The 24650-nt window shown below is 44.9% G+C and overlaps 1 protein-coding gene across 3 annotated transcripts in view; it reads left to right on the forward strand.

The window, feature by feature from the left end:
- LOC140119131 (uncharacterized) overlaps positions 1–24650 on the forward strand; it is a 285030-nt gene that overhangs the window by 27095 nt on the left and 233285 nt on the right. For 2 of the 3 annotated variants that reach the window (XM_072137816.1, XM_072137817.1), the window contains exons 3-4: positions 1282–1334; positions 7212–7266. In XM_072137816.1, the coding sequence (XP_071993917.1) occupies positions 1282–1334; positions 7212–7266 (108 nt within the window). Of the gene's footprint in view, positions 1–1281; positions 1335–7211; positions 7267–8507; positions 8641–24650 lie in introns of those variants that run through there. The other variant, XM_072137818.1, reaches the window with a different exon arrangement.

A 24650-nucleotide genomic window follows, 5' to 3' on the forward strand; every position in this document is an offset into this window, starting at 1 on the left:
GAAAAATCTTCTCTGCAAAAGCTATGCAGTTCTCTTTTCGCTTTTCATCTATGCCATTTGCCCCTACATCGGTTTCTGACCACCAGAGGTCAAATTTGCCTTTTTCCAAAAGGATGAAAATACTATAAATTTTTTTTGAAATGCAATTAAATTAATTCCTAGGCATATAGAGTGTTAATAGACATCTATTTATACAATAAATGATTACCAGCTCTGTTTTCTGGGCTTAAATTGCCAAAGCAATTATAGTAATCTTACGTCATGTATTAAACAAGGGGTGCGGAACTTTTTACACCACCTCAGAAACATCACCCTACATAACCAGACTATGGCTGAGGCCGCTGTACAACGCCATCCATCATATGTCTATAGGCTGGTGTCATGGCCCCCCTCAGCTATGAGTAACGCTACCAACTCCCGCCCACATCAGTCTATGGCTAACGCAGCCACAACCCCTCCCCCTGCCCAGGTTATTGCTGACATCCTAGATTCCCACCCCCACCCCCCCAATAAAAGGGTGACAGCACCCGTGCCCCAACCTAGACCAGGACTGATGGTGCCCCTTCCTCTAACTAATCGAGACTATGACTAACGTCACCCCTCTCCACCTCAGACCTGTCCTATTCAGATTTATTCACACAGGGCCTTTTTGAGGTGGTAAAATTGTCTTTATATGCTATATCATGACCTCTGCGGACCACATGGCATCACTATGTTCTATTACTGGTCTGGTATCTCCGCTATCATGTGGTGATAGATGATCAGGCAGAGTCAGGGGTAAAATGATAAGAGGAGAGGGAGAGACAGCCTGTGAAGCTGCGGCACAGTGGGGTTCTGGTAATGCCCTCAGAGCTCTTCTCACCCATTACCATATTTTTTTTTAAGTTGATTTTAGAGGGAAGCAGGCCATGGATAACAAATATAAGCCTATTACCAAAGTTGCAGTACCTGGATCTATGAGTAAGTGCCCCTGGTTCATCCATGCTTGATTTTCATGGTAGATTTATTTTAATCTCAGACTGCGGCCCTTATTCTCCACAGATACGTTTTTGAATTTAGAATTTATTCTCCATCCAGTTCTCTTGCCAAGATGGTAGTTGCCACAGTGGTATTGTTTAGGTAGAAGCTGCCCAAGGGTGTAACAAGGGCCTATTTCCTGCACAGAATTTTAACAATATTTGTTATATTATACTACTACTGTTATATTATTTTGACAAGGTCTTTAAAACAAAAATAGCAAATAGTATTTACTCTATTTTCTCCCCCTTTTTTGTTTTGCAGGTGACAATTACAACAGTGAAGAGGATCACTGCTACATTCTCATTGATTGGATGGTAAGAGTTAAAAAGTTCTATAGATCAGTCTCCAATTCTTTTCAGTTCTTGCATGCATTCTTTTTATCAAGAGAATACACAATATACCGTATGGTGTGGCAGCAAAACATCTAAGTAGATGAAATCGAAAGTGTTGTGACGCCTTGTACAGTATTTTATTTTTTAACTGCAAAGCAAATCTCCCTGGCAACTTGCTTTATATAAAGCTAATAGACTTGTTCGCTTGACAGCGCCTCTGTTGCAGTTCCCTGCAGCAAGAGGATGAGTGGAAATAAAGGAGAACCCATCTTCAGTCCCTTCCTCTTGTGAACCAGCTGGTGCTCTCCAGGATCACAACTTGATTGATAGGTTTTGCAGGAAAAGATTCTGTAGACTAGTCATTTATACATTTAAAGTAAATCTACCATTGCTTGCATGATGAAATCATGAGAGCACACGACCCTGTAGGCTATTCACTACTGATTACGGCACATACATACTTTTAGGGACATCAACCTTTAGCTAAAAAAAAATCGATTTACCACCTTTCGTTCCCTTATGATTGCCTTTAAGACTCCCCCCCCCCCCCCTTGCCCAAATAAGCTGATAATTAATGAATAAATTGCTAGTTGTGCTGAATCCTTTCCTCTCATACATATATACTCCTCAACACTGGATTTGCAATAGCTAAAAGGAAAACTAGTGGAATTATAGAAATTAGACACGGTAAACATACCGTATATACTCGAGTATAACATGACCCCAGTATAAGCCGAGACCACTAATTTTACCACCAAAACTGGGAAGGCCTATTGACTCTAGTATAAGCCGAGGGTGTAGTATACAGCCAGCCAGCCCCGTGTAGTATACAGCCAGCCAGCCCCGTGTAGTATACAGCCAGCCAGCCAGCCCCGTGTAGTATACAGCCAGCCAGCCAGCCCCGTGTAGTATACAGCCAGCCAGCCAGCCCCGTGTAGTATACAGCCAGCCAGCCAGCCCCGTGTAGTATACAGCCAGCCAGCCAGCCCCGTGTAGTATACAGCCAGCCAGCCAGCCCCGTGTAGTATACAGCCAGCCAGCCAGCCCCGTGTAGTATACAGCCAGCCAGCCAGCCCCGTGTAGTATACAGCCAGCCAGCCAGCCCCGTGTAGTATACAGCCAGCCAGCCAGCCCCGTGTAGTATACAGCCAGCCAGCCAGCCCCGTGTAGTATACAGCCAGCCAGCCAGCCCCGTGTAGTATACAGCCAGCCAGCCAGCCCCGTGTAGTATACAGCCAGCCAGCCAGCCCCGTGTAGTATACAGCCAGCCAGCCAGCCCCGTGTAGTATACAGCCAGCCAGCCAGCCCCGTGTAGTATACAGCCAGCCAGCCAGCCCCGTGTAGTATACAGCCAGCCAGCCAGCCCCGTGTAGTATACAGCCAGCCAGCCAGCCCCGTGTAGTATACAGCCAGCCAGCCAGCCCCGTGTAGTATACAGCCAGCCAGCCAGCCCCGTGTAGTATACAGCCAGCCAGCCAGCCCCGTGTAGTATACAGCCAGCCAGCCAGCCCCGTGTAGTATACAGCCAGCCAGCCAGCCCCGTGTAGTATACAGCCAGCCAGCCAGCCCCGTGTAGTATACAGCCAGCCAGCCAGCCCCGTGTAGTATACAGCCAGCCAGCCAGCCCCGTGTAGTATACAGCCAGCCAGCCAGCCAGCCCCGTGTAGTATACAGCCAGCCAGCCAGCCAGCCCCGTGTAGTATACAGCCAGCCAGCCAGCCAGCCCCGTGTAGTATACAGCCAGCCAGCCAGCCAGCCCCGTGTAGTATACAGCCAGCCAGCCAGCCCCGTGTAGTATACAGCCAGCCAGCCAGCCCCGTGTAGTATACAGCCAGCCAGCCAGCCAGCCCCGTGTAGTATACAGCCAGCCAGCCAGCCAGCCCCGTGTAGTATACAGCCAGCCAGCCAGCCAGCCCCGTGTAGTATACAGCCAGCCAGCCAGCCAGCCCCGTGTAGTATACAGCCAGCCAGCCAGCCAGCCCCGTGTAGTATACAGCCAGCCAGCCAGCCAGCCCCGTGTAGTATACAGCCAGCCAGCCAGCCAGCCCCGTGTAGTATACAGCCAGCCAGCCAGCCAGCCCCGTGTAGTATACAGCCAGCCAGCCAGCCAGCCCCGTGTAGTATACAGCCAGCCAGCCAGCCAGCCCCGTGTAGTATACAGCCAGCCAGCCAGCCAGCCCCGTGTAGTATACAGCCAGCCAGCCCCGTGTAGTATACAGCCAGCCAGCCCCGTGTAGTATACAGCCAGCCAGCCCCGTGTAGTATACAGCCAGCCAGCCCCGTGTAGTATACAGCCAGCCAGCCCCGTGTAGTATACAGCCAGCCAGCCCCGTGTAGTATACAGCCAGCCAGCCCCGTGTAGTATACAGCCAGCCAGCCCCGTGTAGTATACAGCCAGCCAGCCCCGTGTAGTATACAGCCAGCCAGCCAGCCAGCCCCGTGTAGTATACAGCCAGCCAGCCAGCCAGCCCCGTGTAGTATACAGCCAGCCAGCCAGCCAGCCCCGTGTAGTATACAGCCAGCCAGCCAGCCAGCCCCGTGTAGTATACAGCCAGCCAGCCAGCCAGCCCCGTGTAGTATACAGCCAGCCAGCCAGCCAGCCCCGTGTAGTATACAGCCAGCCAGCCAGCCAGCCCCGTGTAGTATACAGCCAGCCAGCCAGCCAGCCCCGTGTAGTATACAGCCAGCCAGCCCCGTGTAGTATACAGCCAGCCAGCCAGCCCCGTGTAGTATACAGCCAGCCAGCCAGCCCCGTGTAGTATACAGCCAGCCAGCCAGCCCCGTGTAGTATACAGCCAGCCAGCCAGCCCCGTGTAGTATACAGCCAGCCAGCCAGCCCCGTGTAGTATACAGCCAGCCAGCCAGCCAGCCCCGTGTAGTATACAGCCAGCCAGCCAGCCAGCCCCGTGTAGTATACAGCCAGCCAGCCAGCCAGCCCCGTGTAGTATACAGCCAGCCAGCCAGCCAGCCCCGTGTAGTATACAGCCAGCCAGCCAGCCAGCCCCGTGTAGTATACAGCCAGCCAGCCAGCCCCGTGTAGTATACAGCCAGCCAGCCAGCCAGCCCCGTGTAGTATACAGCCAGCCAGCCAGCCAGCCCCGTGTAGTATACAGCCAGCCAGCCAGCCAGCCCCGTGTAGTATACAGCCAGCCAGCCAGCCAGCCCCGTGTAGTATACAGCCAGCCAGCCAGCCAGCCCCGTGTAGTATACAGCCAGCCAGCCAGCCAGCCCCGTGTAGTATACAGCCAGCCAGCCAGCCAGCCCCGTGTAGTATACAGCCAGCCAGCCAGCCAGCCCCGTGTAGTATACAGCCAGCCAGCCAGCCAGCCCCGTGTAGTATACAGCCAGCCAGCCAGCCAGCCCCGTGTAGTATACAGCCAGCCAGCCAGCCAGCCCCGTGTAGTATACAGCCAGCCAGCCAGCCAGCCCCGTGTAGTATACAGCCAGCCAGCCCCGTGTAGTATACAGCCAGCCAGCCCCGTGTAGTATACAGCCAGCCAGCCCCGTGTAGTATACAGCCAGCCAGCCCCGTGTAGTATACAGCCAGCCAGCCCCGTGTAGTATACAGCCAGCCAGCCCCGTGTAGTATACAGCCAGCCAGCCCCGTGTAGTATACAGCCAGCCAGCCCCGTGTAGTATACAGCCAGCCAGCCCCGTGTAGTATACAGCCAGCCAGCCAGCCAGCCCCGTGTAGTATACAGCCAGCCAGCCAGCCAGCCCCGTGTAGTATACAGCCAGCCAGCCAGCCAGCCCCGTGTAGTATACAGCCAGCCAGCCAGCCAGCCCCGTGTAGTATACAGCCAGCCAGCCCCGTGTAGTATACAGCCAGCCAGCCAGCCCCGTGTAGTATACAGCCAGCCAGCCAGCCAGCCAGCCAGCCAGCCCCGTGTAGGTTAGGCACATTAAAAAAATAAACTTAATATTCACCATCCACCGATACTCAACCCCGATCCCCGGCGGTGGCTCCCGCCGGCTTCTGTTTCCTTTCTTCTCTAGCCAGCGGAGTCGCTTCCATGCGATTTTCCGGGCACCGTAGTGTGAGTATTACATTTTTTTTAATTGACTCGTGTATAAGCCAAGTTTTGTGCTAAAAAACCTCACCTCGGCTTATACACTAGTATATATACGGTAACTAAACCTTTAAAGTTTCTTTTTTTTATTATTTCAGAAATGAATAGAGCAATAGATAAAAGTAAACTTTTGTAATACGCTGAATGTGCCTGCTCTTGTCAGATCGCAGCAGCAATGCAGCTTAAGGCTTTGCAAGTACAAGCATGGAAGACTGGCTGGGAATCCCAATTTTTCCTTTTGTAATAATAAGAATAAATGTCTTCCCTAAGCCGTTTTTGTGCTTCTTTCTCTTACAATGAGCGGGTTCATGAGGGTGAGTACAGCCTTAGACAAAGTCATGCTTGACTGTGGTGCTTAAAGGGTTAAACAGCTGGCAGTTTGTGTGCTTCCCAGCTATCCTATACATCTAGGATCCCAAAGTGAAAGTCTGTGTGAGGACTGCATCCAGGAACGCAGGGGGGAGGGACTAGAGAGAAGAGAGAGACAGAAATCTCAGCTCCATGGCCGTCAGACAGAAATCTGCTAGATTTCTAGGAGTCTGCTAGGAGTCTCCCTCTCCCAAGATAAAGAACTTGTCTGTCTGTAGCTTGTAGCTCACGATGTGATGTGCTGGCAGGAAGTCAATGAGTGTGAGCTGGTCCTGAATGCAGGGGGGAGGGGGCTAGAGCCAGAGAACAGCTCAGCTTCACGGCGTCAGCAGAAAAACAAGATGGCTGCCGACCATTAAGTCAGAAGATCTGCTGCTTGCATCTCCCTTCGCAGTTTCTGACCTATGATGATCCAGATGTGCCTGATAGGAGAGATGCTGCAGTCTAAGGTAGCCTGTTAAGGGCCACACAGGACAGCAGCACAAGCAACATGGGCCTTAGGGCCAATGCTAAGCTATTATTGTACCTGAAAAAGAGACTATAGCTGTAGTACATAATTTACCGTACAAGTGAGTGGGACAGCATTCTGGTGAGGTCAGGAAGGGTACAAGGAAGTACAAGAGAGGTCCTGTAGCTTTTGATCTTGTGTTCCATTTTGTATGTTTTTTTTTTTTTTTTTCAATTGCTGTGAGAATTAAATCTTCATAATTTTGAGCCATTACCGGGTAAAGGATAAGCAATACAGCTTCATTGCAGACATGAGGCCAAAGTTCAGTAAACTTTCATCATCCAGAGTGTTCGACCAGAGGTCACAGTGGGCCGAGAGGTCCATTTGTAACTCGGAGTCTATCAGACGGATGTTCTGAAGACGGGTACTGTCTCTATGTGGATACATCTTGAGCTAGTTCCCCATGCATCTATGATGTTGTACAGTGATTGTACAGCGATGTTGGTATCTGTTTTACAGGAGTATGCGGTGTATCTGTGGATTCTCTAGTCTGTCATGTTTATTAGGCCTCATTCACACGAACATATGCTTGCCTGGGCCAGCATACAGTACAGATGGGTGCAGGAGGGAGGAGTGGTGAGCGCTCTTCACCCCTCCCTTGAAAGTTGAGCGTCTCAGTCACGGTGTGGTTAGACAACGTGTGCTCACCGCATTATGATCGTGGGGCTTTGATGTGGCCATATCAACGGCCCTCATACGTTCGTGTACATGAAGCCTTACACATTTCAGCTGTTATTGAAATTTACATTTTGTAGCGAACAAGGGTATACTCAACATGTACACCTGTTTCATATTCTGAGATAAAATGTAATTTTTAGAGAAGGAAATGTAGACTATTTTGAAATGTAAGAACATGTTGAGAGGATCATTACAGAGGCTTCACATGGTAACCACTGCTATGTCTCTATACAGTTTCTGCATGCTGATAGTAATCTGGCTCTTCAGAAAATACAATTCCTTGGCTCAGGTAAGGATGTTATAAAGTTTATCTTTTCTATACAATGATCTTAATGTGTATTATTTGTGAATAAGACTTGTCTTCTGTGTGTACAGAGGAATTGGAGATACATTTGGAGGAAATCTGCCATCTGTATTTAGTAACTGAGTTGTAATGCAGAATATGCAGTAGGAAAAACAGTAGGAATAAGCCAGTGCAGAGAGAAAGAATAGAGGGCAAGAGTAAGATGAAGTGTGTTTGGGAGTCCGGTAGGTGAGGGATTAGTGGGGAGGGTATAGGGGGGAGCTAATACCAGGGTCACACCACTTCTTCCATTCTCTGAGTCAGGGGTATCTATTCAAGCCACTTGCTCATTATGATGGGGTGTTAGATTTCCACTTCCTCGGGACAATTCTTTTGGCTGCCTGGAACCTACTTTTCTTAACAGATCCAGAGGTGGATTCCCAATGTCTGCCTCATCCTTATGTATGTTTTACTATTTCTGGAAAAGTTGCCTTCAAGTTTTCAAATATTATTTTATTTATATGTAAATTGCCTGCTGGAGAAGCCTTTGTAAGCTTGTGGGGCTAAGGCTACTCTATGCCTCAAGTACATATTGGGCTCCGTGTGCATCCAAGCTGCTTGTGGATGTGGTTGCACAGGTGCAATGGCTCCAACGCCCCCATGGGTGAGTTTATTCCAACACACAAGCTTGCTGCGCGTGTCTGATTAAGCTGACCAAACCTAGAACATACATGTTGAGTTTGGTTTAACAGTTCTGGGTTAAGTATGGTATATCCGGCATCCATATTGAGCCAGTTTGTCAGAGCAGACTAGTTCATGGGAAACCTGCCTAAAAGCATAACAGTATGCATTTTTCATCCATGTTGGTTGCTTGGGACAATTATGATCAATAACTCCACAAACTTATTATTGTGGCTGATACAAACAAATACAAAATCTTTAAATGAATTCATACCTCAGGGTGGCTTCCTAAGATGAATCTTCCCCCTGAATAGACCTCTAAATCACTGGGACTCTAAGCTAGAGTACTAGAATTGTTTCTTGACCACAAAAGAAAAATTAAGAATATATGTTTCCTGCTCTCAGGTCCTCTTCACTTTTAAATGCCTCTGGTGGGCACAATGTCCTGACACTTGTGAACGTGGTCCCTGCACAATAACCGCACCTTGCTGCAGGCCTGCATCATGTTTTGGAGAAAGTCACTTACAGCGGTTCCCGAAAAATAATATTTACTTTCTTACTTTCAGTGCATAATACAGGATGGCCACATGCGGTTGAAGTATTGAGCCGTTTCGTACTCTATCCTCTTACACTCTATAGTGAAACAGCCTGTCGCTTGAGCCGTAAATGGAATAAAGCATCAAGTTTTAAGAGATATTTGTGAGTGCCGCACTCTCTCTTTTGCTTATATACAAGTTGCTGTGTGCCCGATTGGCTGTGTAAACAGTTTGGGCAACATTAGAAGTCTATTAGGTAGTGCCAGTGTGCACTTCAACTACGGCTACAAAATGACCGCAGAACTGAGAAGCTGAGAGAAATGATCTCTTTAAGCTTACTTAAAAAGGCAAAGATCTTAGTATTTTCAGTCTTGCCTTTTTCCATGTTAAAGGGGTTTTTCCACTAAGAGAAGTTCAGCCCTATCCACGGGACAGGGCCTAACTCGTTGATCAGTGGGGGTCTCAAGGCTAAGACCTTTGCAGATCGCAAAAAAGTAGGGGTCCAACTGATGGAGCAAGATGACTGTGCATGAACGTCCTGCTCCATTAATCTCCATGGAGTCGACAGAGATCAACAAGCGCGGCACTCAGCATTTTCCGTCAGCTCCATAGAGATTAATTGAGCACAACAGTTATGCGCAACCATCTGCTCCAATAGTCTGAGGAGCGGCGAGGGGTCCGTCGGACCCTGGTTTTTGCGATCTGCGGGGTCTCAGCATTGAGACCCCCATTCATCAGCAAGTTAGCTTGTCTTCATGTCTCCCCTTTAAAGCCATGACTCGCTTATCTCTGTTCAAAAATCTTGTACAATTCCAAAATGATTATATTAACAAAAATTTTTTTACGTAAACATATGCCTACCAGCTTTAAATAAAGGGCAAATGTCTACTGAGTAATGGCAGATGAGCCTGTGTTTGGCAATGTGAGGAACGTGCCAAGAAGTGATAGACTAGACTATCTACTGTACAAAGGTTTTAGTCTTAAACCAGACATCCCAGTCCTGACCTGTCTGGCAGACTGTTTCCACACGAATGCTGTAATATAAGGTCATATAATCTGTATTATCGGATGAGACAATCAGTGCAGTGAAATAAAACACTTTACAGATAGAGTGAGAGACTGCACGTTAGCAGAAGATGATGATAAGCTAGTGTCACCTTATTTGAGATGCACATCCCCGCTGTTTAGCTCATTTATTACTTATTTGAGATCAGGGCACTGTCTGTATATAGATTCCCTCCTTGTCCTGGCTTTCAAAGCATATATCCAACTGTTTAAATGTTTTGCACAACTTGTTCTCCAACAAGAGATTAAAGGGGATCCGCGGCCAGTTCATGGCCCCCATGTACTCCTATGGTTCCCGGCTACGATGCGGTGTGTCATCGCATCCTGAGTCCTTCTCCACATCCTCCTCCTCCTGGCCCTGTGCTTGCTGAATGAGGTATGGGGTCAAGATATTAAGTAATTTACCAATAAACATCTATAAACAGTTCAGCAGCTCATTCTTGATATGTAAATGGAAGCCTCAGTCTTTTACCTCTTTAGCCAGACATTTCTGTCCATAAAATGGCTGCAGACGGAGGGTCATGTGATCTCTGTCCATAAGCAATTGCCCTGCCATGACCTTAAGATGGTAATCATGAATATAAGGTCCTGGCACGACTCTTTCATGCTGGCGTTGTTGTTCACGTCCATGGTTCAGTGGTTTTTACACATGTCTTATTGAGCTATTTTGTTCTATGTGTGTTTTCACATTTGGCTTATTTTTCACTGCTCAAGTTTATGGGTCTGCAAAAGAAAAACTTATGACACGTCCGTGTTTTTTTTTTCACTGAGACTGGGGAACCAGAAGCAAGACAGAGACCACACACAACGCATGTGCAAGGGTTGCACGACAAAAACCAATGTGAATCTGCCCAAATCTGTACAAAAACATGAGGTAAAGTGTCCAAAACAGATGTTTGACCCATGAATTGCCCAATATATTTCTTGATTCAAGTAGCGCTTTTACAAAAGCGGTCCTCCTCATCATGCTATTCACGTTTTGTCATTATGAGACAAAGGTGACACCTTAGAATTGATTGTACCTCACCGGGATGACTTTCTCCATACCTGAATCTAAGGAGACTTTGTTTTGGTAAATGGCCAAGATTTGACATAAGAGGGAATTCTAGGAAGGACATTTCATACTCTACTTGAGTGGGGTAGTAGTTTAATGGGGTAAAATCTGGAGACGGTTCCCTATAAATACCCTTCTTTTATGATACAATATCACTGCTAAAAGAATTTTTTTTTTTACATTTTCTACAAGTTTCAAAGAAATATTCTTAACTTTTTGGGGTGGTAATTTATGTTTATGTATTTATTTAAAAAAAAAAACTCTAATAAAATAAACCACCTAGTTTTTTTGCACTGTCATGTATAACCCTTGTTCTCTTATCTGTTTGGCCTTATAATCTAGTGATAACCACAATGTGAAATGTCTACTGCGTATATATATATCGGTCATTAGTCTGTTACATAATTGTGTCAGAGACAATCTTATACAGTTTAATATGTAACTGAACTTTCCATTTGGTAGTGGTCCAGAGAATTTCAAGCAAGAGTAACCTTTAGCAGTCTCTAGGCAAGAGCGTTGTAGATGTAGCCAGTATTTAGTAATATTCTGTCTGGTTGCAATGATTTTTTTGTGTGCCCCATAGAGCTCATACCACATGCAAACCCCACACACATCCAATATAAGGTTTATTGTACTCTTTATAGTTATTTACACCTCTGCTTCCTTTGGTGGAACCAAAAGGGACAGGCTGGCACCAAACTGGCAGCATACATTGACATTGTATGGGTTTAAAATTTACAATGCAGGTTAAATCCCCATACCTGGATTTTTAGTCGTAAGGGGTCAACATATTTTTATAAATGAGGGCAGCAGCGAATATCTCTGTATACTTATACCCATTAAGTGTTTCCTGCTGGATGCGACATATAAGCAGACGGAAGCCTTTTATAATATTTCAGTTTACTATAACCACATTTGTACTCAGTGACTTTCTTATGCTGCGCCAGATTTATCTGATGATGCTAAATCTGGTGTAGTATAAGACTTTCTAGTCAATCTTTGCATCTCCTATTCGTTGGGTTAGTTAACTGTAGTCTTTTACGACAGATTCATCATGTCTGTTAATACCATTAAGACATTTGGGACACTAAACTGATTTGAATATTCTATATGTTCTGGTTAAAAAAAAAAAAAAATTATACTTTCCACTGCCTGGAATTCCTGGCGCCTCTGAGGAATCCTGCTTCACAGGCAATACACGTGTAGGGAGGGGCTATCCCCTCCCTACCCAATGGCTTTTACAATATGAAATGTAATGTAATTCTTCTATAGCTTATTGTGATTTGTCATTTATCTTCACAGCATGTGGTAGCGCCATATTGGTGGGGTTACTTGTATATTTAAACCTTCTACTCTACATTACTCATTACAGGCAGTCCCCGGGTTACATACAAGATAGGGTCTGTAGGTTTGTTCTTAAGTTGACTTTGTATGTAAGTCGGAACTGTATATTTTATCATTGTAATCCCAGCCAGAACTTTTTTGGTCTCTGTGACAATTGGATTTTAAAAATATTGGGTTGTCATAAGAATCAATATTAACACTAAAGCTTCATTACATACACTTCTGATAACTGTTATAGCTGATCATTGTAGCCTAGGACTAAAGTACAATAAATTACCAACATTCAGAGGTCCGTTTGTAACTATGGGTTGTATGTAAGTCGAGTGTTCTTAAGTAGGGGACCGCCTGTATTTAATTTCTGTTAGATATACTTTATAATTGTAAGGTCTTGTAACAAGTGTATAGCTGTAAAATAATAGCCTGCTGCTGTTTGTTACCTAATATATTGTCTGAATTGCTATATTTTTAGCCACATGTAGGAGTTTAGGAGAGGTCGGTCCTTACCCTATATTGTTTTGGGATTTTAAATGCTTTTAACTTTTGTTATTTTTTTGATGTTCATTCTGTATACACATCTGCTTTTCTTGTGGGTTTTGTGTCTATTTACAGAAGTAGGGATTTTTTGGAGTAATAAATTACCAATTCTGCCCTTCATTCTAGATTGATAATGTTATGTCTGTGGTAATCTTTTTAGATTGGTTATCCATGTCTTACTTCTTTCTAAAATGGAGTTGGGCGGTTCCCAGAGCCCCCTCTGTGCTATATATTTACAGCCTGTTACACTGTGCTTGAGCACTTCCCCCTCTCACTGTGTGCTGGGACTTCCTGTGCTACAGGTAGATAACATCAGGTAGAGGGAGAGGGATGTGCCCAGCATGAGAAGAGAGGGAACAGTCTAATAGCCTGTGAATGTGAAGCACTAATGGGCTCTGGGAACTGCGCCAGCAGGCTTTCAGGCTCCTTAGCATAATTTTAAAAGTTGATTTTTAGAAGGAATGAGGGCATGGATAACAAATATAAGAAAATTTCCAAGTGCCTGGATTTATGAGTAAGTGTCCCTGGTTTATCATGATGGATTTTGATTGTAGATTTTCTGTGAAGGGAACCTGTCACCAGGGAGCTCATTTTCACTAAAGACAGGTTGCGGAAGCCCATCACACCTGTAGTGCAAAAATGCCTCTCTGCCTTTTCTAAGCATTTGCATTACAATATAATTGTGTGTTATAACTTACCTTGCACCCTGACAATCCTGGGGTAGTCACAGGGGTTGGGCTTTCGTTTGGATGCATTTAAAAAAACATGTGACTTTTCTGTTACTCCTCAGATCTCCGCCCCCACCTTTGTGTTCGTGTACAGCTCCTCCCTCTCCCACTGATGTCAGCTCACCAGGCTGTGACCTCTGTGACTGAGCAGGAGGAGGAGCTGTACAGGAGCACAAAGGTGGAGGCCAAGATCTGAGGAGTGAGTCACATGTTGTTTTTTGAAATGCACCCAAACCAAAGCCCAGCCCCTCTGATTATCCGAGAATTTTTTCAGGGTGCAAGGTAAGTTATAACGCACAATTGTATTATAATGCAAATGCTTATAAAAGGCAGAAAGGCATTTTTGCACTGCAGTTGTGATGGTCTTCTGTAACCTGTCTTTAGTGAAAAATTACGTCCCTGGTGACAGGTTCCCTTTAAAGCCACAATTCAGGTTAGCTCCTTATAGTGACCAAATATATGGAAAGTTCTGTCAAGAATATCTGTAGATTAGCAATACATTAAAATATGTTCTGCAAAAGCTACAGGACCACCGCCAGGGTCAAGATGACAAGATTGAATACAGACGGTCCCCTACTTTAGAACACCTGACTTACAGACCACTCCTACTTACAAACGGACCTCTCGATGTTGGTAATTTACTGTACTTTAGCCTTAGGCTGCAATATACAGCTACAACAGTTATGTCTGTAATGAAGCTTTATTGTTAATCCTTGTTCTTATGACAATCCAACATTTTTAAAATCCAATTGTCACAGAGACCAAGAAAAAATTTGTCTGGAGTTACAATTATAAAATATACAGTTCCGACTTGCATACAAATTAAACTTAAAGGGAACCTACCACCCCGATTCTACCTATAAAGGTAGAAGGGGTGGTAGGTGGATGGATGGGACGTGAGGATAGCCCTTTTTTGGGCTAATCCTCACGTCCCGGGTGTCTTTTAGAAAACTTTATTTCGGGTATATGCAAATTTTTTTATGCGGCTACTGGGGCGTGGAGTAGCCAGACATGAGGCTACTAGTCGCGGCTACTCCACGCCCCAGTAGCCACGTTACTCCGCCTACCAGGTAATCTTTGTTGCGCAGCTCCTTGTAGCTGCGCGCCCTCGTCCGAGTCCCCCAGCTACTGCGCATGCGCAGTAGTTCCGGCCCCGGAGCCGCGGCCATGCAGCCAAAGGCCTGCGTTCTGAGCATGCGCAGAACGCAGGGGACCCGGACGAGGGCGCGCAGCTACCAGGAGCTGCGCTTCGAATATTACCTGGTAGGCGGAGTAACGTGGCTACTGGGGAGTGGAGTAGCCGCGACTAGTAGCCTCATGTCCGGCTACTCCACGCCCCAGTAGCTGCATAAAAAAATTAGCATATACCTGCTATAAAGTTTTCTAAAAGACACCCGGGACGTGAGGATTAGCCCAAAAAAGGGCTATCATCGCGTCCCATTCATTCACCTACCACCCCTTCTACCTTTATAGGTAGAATCGGGGTGGTAGGTGCCCTTTAAGAACAAACCTACAAAACATATCTTGTACGTAACCTGGGGACTGCCTGTACTTCTGGTCCTGTGTTCTGGTCTACAACCTCAGTGACTACAAGTGAATGTAAATGCACATATTCTCCTATATCACAATGTATTCTCTTTATATCTTTCTATTCCTGTGTAGAAAGTGGACACAGAGAGCATAATAAAACGCATCCATTCAGGGATGGGGTTGGCAGGATTCTTGTTGTGGCTCCTTTTTATTTTTATTATTTATGCGGTGTAAGAATTTGTATGTTTGTAAGGGAATATCTTACTCTTGGGGTTTACTGAACAATAACAAATGAGGGAGGGGGGGAAATGCTCCTCCTGATGAACGGAAAGCTTGTCGAGAAACACGTAACCTCCTCAGCTTCTGCGTTTTCCTTTCTGTCTTGTGATAAGTTTGGACTGGCAAAGTAATCAGGGCTAATAATCAGTTTCAGCGATTGCCATTATCCTGCAGTTTTCCTCTCCCCGGCTATGCTGCGGTGGTTAATGAGCATGGCAGACGTAGGGAGATCCATCAACAGATTTTTTTTTTTCGTGTGATTTGCATGGTTTAGTAGCAGAAAATAATCTCTCTAAATGGTGCCGCACTTTACATCTTTAAATGTACAGCGGTTCAGCAGCCTCAAAATGGAACATAATTAAGCTGCTAGTTCAGGCACCGTATTCCGAGGGGTTTTAGTTTTTTTTCCCTCTCTCTCTCCCGTCAGATCATCTGTTTGCTTAAACATATTATGAGATTGGTGTTTTGCATAAGGCTGCACAGCAATTTATGTTTTTTGCATAATGAACAAGAACAGGATTCCCATGGAGAATCTCATGCCGGAGATTCATATTCCTGGAAGATGAGTGACTGGGATGTATGATGGCAGACTGTCACAGCAGAATAATTTATTAGCAGGTCTGTAGCTCTCTTAAAGGCGGCATTGGCTTTGCAACCACCATCTTTAAGGACTGTACAGTAACTATATGTTAAAAATATACTAGCATATACCAACGATTAATGGGGATCTTTCACTGTGTTTATGAAGTAGTTAATAAACACTTATTTTATCACTATGTTGCTTACATGTGTCTATGGTATGTTTTGTATGCAAATTCTAGAGTTTAAAGAGAAACCGTCATGCAAAATAACCCCCCTAAACTAGATATATTTTCATAAACTTCCATTAGAGAGCATTGCCTCTATCCCTTCATTGTCCCTCTACATGCCTGTAAACCTAAGCAATGAGGTCCTAAAGCTGTATGCAAATGACCTGTGAAATGTCCAATGAAGCATTAGCATATTCAAGCTGTCCACTCTATTCATGAGTGGGAGGCACAGCCACACCCCCCAGAGCATGACTGACAGCCTGTATAATGGTGTGCTTCCTGGTGCTGGTGGCCACGCCCCCTGCAGCCTGTGTGTGCATGTGTGTGTGTATAGGAGAGATACAGCAGCTCCAGGCAGCCATGTTACAGCAGAACATGTCAGATTCATGTGTAGCTGATGTCTGTGTCTCTCACCTGTATATTAGGAGGATGCAGCATGTCAGCAGATGCAGGACACACACTAGCCATGCTTTACTATACATTACACACAGACATGAGCAGGGGGAGGAGAGGGGAGGGGTAACAGGGGTGACATCACTGCCTCTGACCATGTGACCAGCCTCATTTACATGATAAAGAATAGATGATTTTACAATGAATAATGTATGAAATAACTAGATAAAGGCTGGGATGGGATCCTTGTGAGCTGCTCCAACAGGTAGTGGTGACAGGACAAGTGACACAGACCTGATGACAGGTGTCCTTTAATAGCTGTAGGGCTCATAGCACTAAGCCAAATGTATCCTGACACTGATTGACAGAGTTCTCCTTTTTACTGTGTGTGTCTATACGGCTACCTGCGCACGAACCTTATGTGCAATATCAGGACGCAAACAACTGATCTTTTAAAGAATCTGTGGTCTATTGTTTGTAACCTATGTTATATCGGTTTGTGAATTCTGCTCATGTGCCGAGCACTGTAGAAAAAGGCTACAAGCATTGACCGCAATAGGACCTGCTCCAAAATTTGCAGTTTGGGCAGTTGTCTCGTACACGGGAGATGTGTGTGAGCCCATTGAAATACGTGGGGCTGTGTGCTGCCGTTGAATGGCTAGAATGTGTTTCCATAACTTGATTTGTTTCCCCACATACGTTCAATTTATAGAAAAATTTCTGCACTATTACTTGCTCTTTACACATCAGGTACCGTGTTCAACATGCCAAATTCCCTTTACAGTCTAACTACCTTCCCGAAGTGCAGTCATTGGTGAAATGGTGTAACGACTGGATGGGTGGTTCACTCCACAGCCAGCAAAGCGTTAACTGCGATAGCGGCATGCTGGCCTATTGCCTGCTTAGAGATGGCGGCATAGAAAGTACATACAGGCAGGACCCCCCATTGGTAATATATAGGCAGGGCACCCTAGTAATAGTATATACAAGCAGGACACCCCATAGACAGTATATCATTTTACCTGGGAGATGGGCAGTGGATGGGACTCAGATGCAATGTGGTCAGGTGAACACACAGACAGATAGGGGGGATGCCTTCACGTGTGTAGATTCCCAGCCTCCTGGCATTGACGCAGTCTGCTCATCGGTCTGTCCCCCTGCTTACCTGACGTCTGTCTGTTGGACTGATAGGCAGATGAACGAGCGGGCCACAGAGTGGCGAACAAGTAGATGACTGGACGGGCAGTTTCAAAGATGAGCGGGCGGGCTGATGGACAGGCAGATGAGTGGGCAGCCAGATGAGCGAGCGGGAGAGCAGACTAGAAGCTGGTTAGGGTGGATGATAACAGTCGCACACAGCTTCCCTGTTCTGCCACCGGAGGAAGTGTGGGCTTTCCACGTCTGCCTGCTACATTGATCCAGTGGCTGTTTTGCTCGCATTGTGAGCACCATGATATGAGCGGTGATTTGTTCCGCTCCCCAGATGGCTCAGAATGGCAGATGCGTCCCTGGCACTAGGAGCTGCTTACTAAAGTGCCTAGTGCCTTTTTTATGGGTGACCGGTCCTCTTTAAGCACCTGGTGTTTCTGCACCCATAGATGAGCACACAAGGGCCAACCCACCTAGCAAAAACAATTTTTCACAGTGTGGGGGTCTAATGGGGACCCCAATGAGGGCATACGTCCAATGCTAAATGGTTAGAAACAGCCTTTGTCACTTTCTCTTGAATCTTAATGCATGTAAATGACTCTTTACCACCTTGGTTTTTCCTTGAGGACAGAACAGATTATGGATACCTAATTTATACACAGGCAATACAGAGCAATTTATCAACATGTTAAATGAATCTTGCACAAATAGTTTGACTTTGAACTTAAAATTGCTCTTTTTTTACTCCCTGCAGTTTAATAAAAATAGACAAGCACCTTGGAGCAACCTTAGTCTATGTATTTGCCCCTTTTTTGGTGCACTATACTCATGGAGATTTATTTTTTAAGAGTCCGAGAGCAAAACTGTTCTAGTTGATATTGGCAACCAAACAGAAATCAGCTTTAATTTTCCTGTAACCGTTTATAGTGTAAGTGTAAGCTGAGTTCCAATTGGTTGCCTCAGTTTTGCACTTTTACACTTTTTTTGACCAATCTTATCATTGTAAACATGTATTAAAGGGATTTTCCAGGGCCTCCTGTTAATATTCATGACATATTTCTAGTATGTGATCAGTGGGAGTCCAGGCAGCAGAATAACTTGATGCTGGGTCATATGTTAAACGAGTTGTCCTGGTTATTTAAGATATCTTCTGTCTACAGGATAGGGGATAACTATCTGATCAATGAGGGGCCGATCGCTGGGGTCCACACTAATCACGAGAACTGGACCTCCAACTCTCATTTTTGTCCTGCCACTCCACCCATCAGTGAGGGGGTCCTGTTCTCGTGATCCGTGGGGGTCCCAGCAGTCAGCTAGTTATTCTATTCTTGCACTTGTTTCCGGCTCAGGCAGTCCTTTTCTGCTGTCACCGCGTTTGAGTTGACTCACAGGCCGCAAATAATACACAACAGGGCACATTTACTAAGGATCCGCACACTGCATTTCGGTTGGGTTTCCCATTTGTGCCGCATTTAACAGGGGTTTTTGGCGCACGCAATCAGATTTTGGCACAACCGCGCCGACTTTCATGCAACACAAATCGCAGGGCATGGTCCTCAGACAACCCGACTGATTCAAACTAAGCACAGGATTTAAAATTCAAATTGTGTCACAAGACATGCACTCACATACACCAGGAAGAAGAAGGTGAACTCCGGGGACCTGAGCGGGGAAGCAACACATGCAGGATATCGAGCGAATGATCCTAGTAAATCGCGTCGAACAACGCACCTCGGGGATCGCGACAGGACCGGGTAAGTAAATGTGCCCCCATGAGTCCATTGTTTTCATCCCGAGAACATATAATATTTGTGTGCACAAAACCTAACTGATGACTCCTATAGCTCTTGTCATACAGATTCATGACCTGAATCATCCTTCCTCTTCCTCGATCCCCCATACCTATATCAGCCGACCGCAGAAAGCAAATCTTGCTCTTGCGCAGTCAACTCCTTCTATCTGTCATGCCCATGGAACACTCTAACTCTGCATGTGTTGCTTCAACCAGACGGTTGTGACCCATCTTGTGCGATGACAAATAGAAAGAGCTGGCTGTGCAAGGGCGAGATTTGCATGCTGCGGTCATTTCACTTTGGCATAGGGAAGGTAGGGGGGATGAGGGAGGATGCTTTGAAGAGTCTGGGACTGAAGCTGATGCCCTGTGACTTGCTGAAGTTGCTAGTTGGGATCTAGGTAAATTGGTGTATGGTGATTCTGGGCTATAACAGCATTTTTGCAATCTTTTTATTACAAGGGATATTGGATTCTGTCATCAGGTTAAAATTTCATATCCTGATGACAGTTTCCCTTTTATCAAAGTTCACTCTTTTCCATCTGTCATCCCCATCATAATACATAGAAAAAGGAACAAAAAAACTACATCCAGAGATTTTAGACAGATTAGAAATCAAACTGTATATGAAGCTTTTTTTAAAAATAAAATTGGTTTTCTTTTTTTTTTTAATTCCACATTTGGACATATATTTTATTACAGTACATCGGCCTCAGGTGATAAAATGGGACTTAATTACCTCAGCGTTGTCATCTTGTGTTACCGGTATATAAGCAATCCTATTGCAAACTAAGTAAATGTGTCATTGTCCACCTGTTTCAACACAGGACTAACTGATCTCATTATTTATTTGTACGGCAAAAGTTAAAATTGGAAGCTGAAATAGCAATAATAGAAAAGAGATGACCCAGCAATGTCTGCAGCACTGCGCACATGTGCATAGTCTGCTGAACAAGCATAAATATGAAAGTTCAACACAGATGTAAAAGCAGAGTCCTGCAGTCACTTATAAACACAATGTCCAAGATCCATGCTAAGGTGGATAAGCCTATTGTGCTATTACTTTGGATCATAGACAGTTGCACCCTATGACCATGACTTTTACTGTTCCAGAGATTTCATTTTATCTCTAGCTGCATTAGAAATAGAAAATATAGTACCTGAAGCTGACACTTTAAATATTGTTTATCCAATAACAGTAACCCCCTTTCATCTCCCTTTCCTTCACCTGACTGGAAGCACGTGTTATTTTTAATGGGGGAGAGGGGGTGATTGATTCCAGCCTGCATCACAGAGGTCATATGAAAATATTAGAGTTAAGAGTTTTTACAGTTACTTAGCAGCCGGATGACATACTTTCTATTCTTGAGCCTGTGTGTTACTACTTTTACTTTAAAGTAAGAAGAGGGGGTTTAAGCTACGTTTTGTAAAAAATTATGAAAAACAAAATACAATTGCAACAAAGCGAGAGTTGCCGTCTTGCCATCTTCTTCATACCCGATTCGGGTCTCTTCCACAAATTCTGATCCCCTGGGTCGTTACCTGATCCTTGAGGAAACCTTACATCATAACCCTATCCTACATTTTCATTGTCATACTCAAGTGCCAACTGACCGTGCCGTCAAGGTGGCTACTGGACGTACTATTTATCTTATTGATGTGGTTAACAGAATGGATGATCAGACCCCCCTCTTAATCTTGATGTGGAAAAGGCAAATGATTGCCTCAATTGCTCTTGTATGTTCCAGGTCCTTAGTTCGGTAAGATTCCGAGGTCCTTTGTTCAGGCACTCCGGGGTCTTTACTCCAATCCCACTGTTACTATAAAACTGCCTCATGCCTTTTTGGCCCCAATTTGTATTAGGAATGAAACAAAACATGGGGGCCCTTATTTCCCCTTCTGTTTGTCCTATGCATTGAGCCATTAGCGGCTGTAATACGCCTAGATCCCACTATACATGGAGTTAGGGTCCACGAGTGGGAGTTTAAATTGTCTCTGTTTAATGACAACGTGTCCCTTAAACCAACTTATGATCACTTTACCTAACCTGAAAATTTGTCTATTACAATTTGGGAAATGGTCAGGCCACAATGTCAACACTATGAAAACTGAGGCCTTGACAATTACCTTCCCCCTTCATGCTTGGCCCAGCTCCATGCTAACTATAGCTATAACTGGTAGACTAGTGCTCTTATTTAGGAGTATACATTACTTCTTCCTACAGGACGCTACATGCACATAACTACCCTCGCCTGTTTAGGGAGTTCAGATCTCTTCTTGACAGATGGCATAGCCTCCCCCTCTCTCTTTTTGATAAGATTAATGCAATAAAGATGACAGTCTTACCCAAACTTCTGTACTTTTTCTAGACCCTCCCAATGCTGATTCCCCTTAGTGGCCTGTGCACTCTACAAGCCTCACTTCTCCACTTCATAGACTTGCAAACGTCAGAGTGTCAAAATCGGGACCACTGGCCTTTAAAGGGTGGCTTATAAGTCCTGGACCTGTTTGAAGGGGACCTGTCACCCAAAATATTCCCTCTAGGAAAGGTTTACTAAAGTAAGCAGCTTACTAGCCCTAGTGTATTCATGAGGAGGCGGTTCGAGGATGCAGTGACTGCAGCTTGAAGCTTCACTTTCACCACCCGCATATGGTGTGTGAGGGGTGGTCCGGGGGAGGAGCTAATTAGAGGGAAATGCCTTAGCCCCCCTTAGCAGAGGTATCTAATTTTACTACAAAATAAACTAAGACTTTATTGATTTGAGTATAATCTTAGGGTGGGAAATGTAGCCAATACGTCCCCTGCGCAGCCTCCATAGCAGTGTCCACAGCACAGCCCGCTTAAAATGAAAAAACATATGTATACTTAACTCTGGCGCCCCTCTTCTCCCTGCGGCTCCAGGTTGTTCTTCTCCCTGTGGCTTCACCTATGCACTCTGCCCAATCGCACACACTATGAGGTAATCGGCCGCGATATATTGCGTGCAGGCTTAGGCGTGCCGCTGGCCTTCTGCTGGGAAGCTGCGGGGAGCATTGGAGGTGAATATACAGTTTTATTTTAATGGGAACCTATCATTAGCAATTGACCTAATAAACCACTACCAGTATATTGTTAAGCATCGTGACACCTTCTAGTTATTGTTTCTTTCATGTCAGCTTTGAAGTGAGTTTTAAATTGGCTCTGTAAAGTCAAGGTGATGCCTCTGGATGCAGGACCATCAATTACAGTGAAGACCTCTTTCTGAGGAAGAGGGAGCTAGACTTCACTGTTAAAATCTGCGCCTTGGTTTTATGCAACTAATTTACATCTCACTTCAAAGTAGATTTTCTTGATGATTCCACCACAATGGGTAATAAAAGAAACATGATCTGGAAGGTGTTCAGCTGCTTGACAACATACTTCTACTGGTTTATTAGGTCAATTTCATCCGACAGGTTCTCTTAAAATTATTTTGGCCGCGGCCATTTACTGGTTGTTCCACGGCCTGGCAGTTGGGGACCGCTGCTCTAGAGCACATTTTTTTGATTGTGGCCATTAGTGCAGATTTTATGTAGGGAGGATCGAGATCTCATATACTCAGTTACCCCTTTTGCAGATACCCCTATACCTGATGTTCTGCCTCCTTAATGTCTCCTCTTTTCAGATAGCTAAAACTACTTACAAACTTTGCTTACACATACTTATGTGGCAAAGTGTCTGACAGCAAGCCATTGGAAAGCCACCCCCACCCACACTGCTGGATCTCCAGGCCAGGATCCAGGCGTTCTGTGGCTTGGAGCACTTGACGGCCTCTTAGTAAAGGCAGAGACTGCATTTTTCTGTTCAATAAACTTTATTGAAAATAGTAAGTATCAATAAGCATGGAATTGTCAAGGAGTCAGGACAGAGTTTCAGTATACAGGCTTTAAAGCATATAGACACAAGTTAGCGTATCAGTATTACAGCTGGGTTGTGAAAGACAGTCCACATTCTGCTAAAAGCAAGACTGCATTTTTCAAAGGTGCAGGAACTGTGGCATATTCATTGGATTGGCCTCAGAAAAGTAATCTGAATGGCCTAACCCATTCACCCTCTTGCCTTCCTTTTCCCCCTTGTGGTCTGTGTGTACTTTGTGTATACTGTAACTTTCTTTATGTGAGTAAATCTTTCTAGGTAACAATGCACTTTTTTACCTCCGATTTAATTTTGTATACTGTTGTATGTTGTGTATGTTGTCATAAAATACTTTCAATAAAACAGTTGATTAAAGGGAACCCGTCACCACTATTTTCACAAATACAGGTAGTGGCAGGTTCCCATAGAGCTCTAGTAACTATCTGACACCCTGCTTTTAGCTAAAAATTGTCCCCCTCAGATCCCCATAAAATCAGAGTTATAATCTTGCCTGGTATCTATGCAGCTTTGGAGCGAGTCCATGGGGGCGTGGCCTAATGTCATGTGACCAGGGTGACATCATCAAAGGTCCTTGAGCTACCTAATATGAAAACTATACCCCTATGTACATATCTGACCACATAAAACCATCACAGCAGCCTCCATGGACTTCTACTCCTCTCCATGCAGGCTGCTGTGATTTCATTTGATAAAATATGCTGTGATTTCATAGTGTACAGTTCCTAATGCTACAAAAGCTATAGGACCTGCGATGATGTCACCCTGGTCACATGACATTATAGCAGCATACAGAGATAGGGATGGTGAGGAGCTGCTGGATTCAGCCCGAGGAGGCCACGCCCACCTGGACTACATGTAGCCATGCTTAGTTACCAGATAAAACTATAAAGTTGAATATATGGGAATCTCAGGGGCATAATTCTTAGCTACAAGCAGGGTGTCAAATAGTTATTAGAGCTCTATAGGAACCTGTCACTAGCTGTATTTGTGAAAATAGTGGTGACGGGTTCCCTTTAAAAAACGCCATAAAACAACAACAAAATACATCTCTGTGGCTATAAACACAAAAGCTTTCCCCATTGAGAGAGATTTACATGGGTATATTCAGTCAGTGTAATTTGCACTGTCTGATGCCTTTTTATGGGGATCTTGGCTATGATGCTATGAGTTTTTGCCTCCCAGAGGGACTACTGTTCTGCGCTATAATCATGTATTCAGTATCGGATGGTAGCGCTGCAGCGATGGCAGTGACTTGCAGCATTATCATATTTGGCTATAATTATGGGAGTCCAGGTCCCAGGGCGGAATCCAGTATGACAAATACTGCCAATGAATGTTCCACATTTCACTTACTGATTATACTTATGAGGAGCTGACCTTGCTGGAATTTTTCCATATTATACCTGTACAATAAAATGTATATTTTTGGAGGACATTGACAGTAAAATGAAACAGACTTCAGCAATGTATGTTTTACTTCTCTAAAGTAATGCAGCTGGATAGGCCAATTAGTAATTTGGAAGAGTAGTAAATGGTGTTTGTATGGTTTTATCACTTGGTCTAAACATCAGCCGGAGCTGCACTTGCCATGCTTGCATTCA

The sequence above is a fragment of the Engystomops pustulosus genome, chromosome 2 (assembly GCF_040894005.1).
Source record: "Engystomops pustulosus chromosome 2, aEngPut4.maternal, whole genome shotgun sequence".
Lineage (NCBI taxonomy): Eukaryota > Metazoa > Chordata > Amphibia > Anura > Leptodactylidae > Engystomops > Engystomops pustulosus.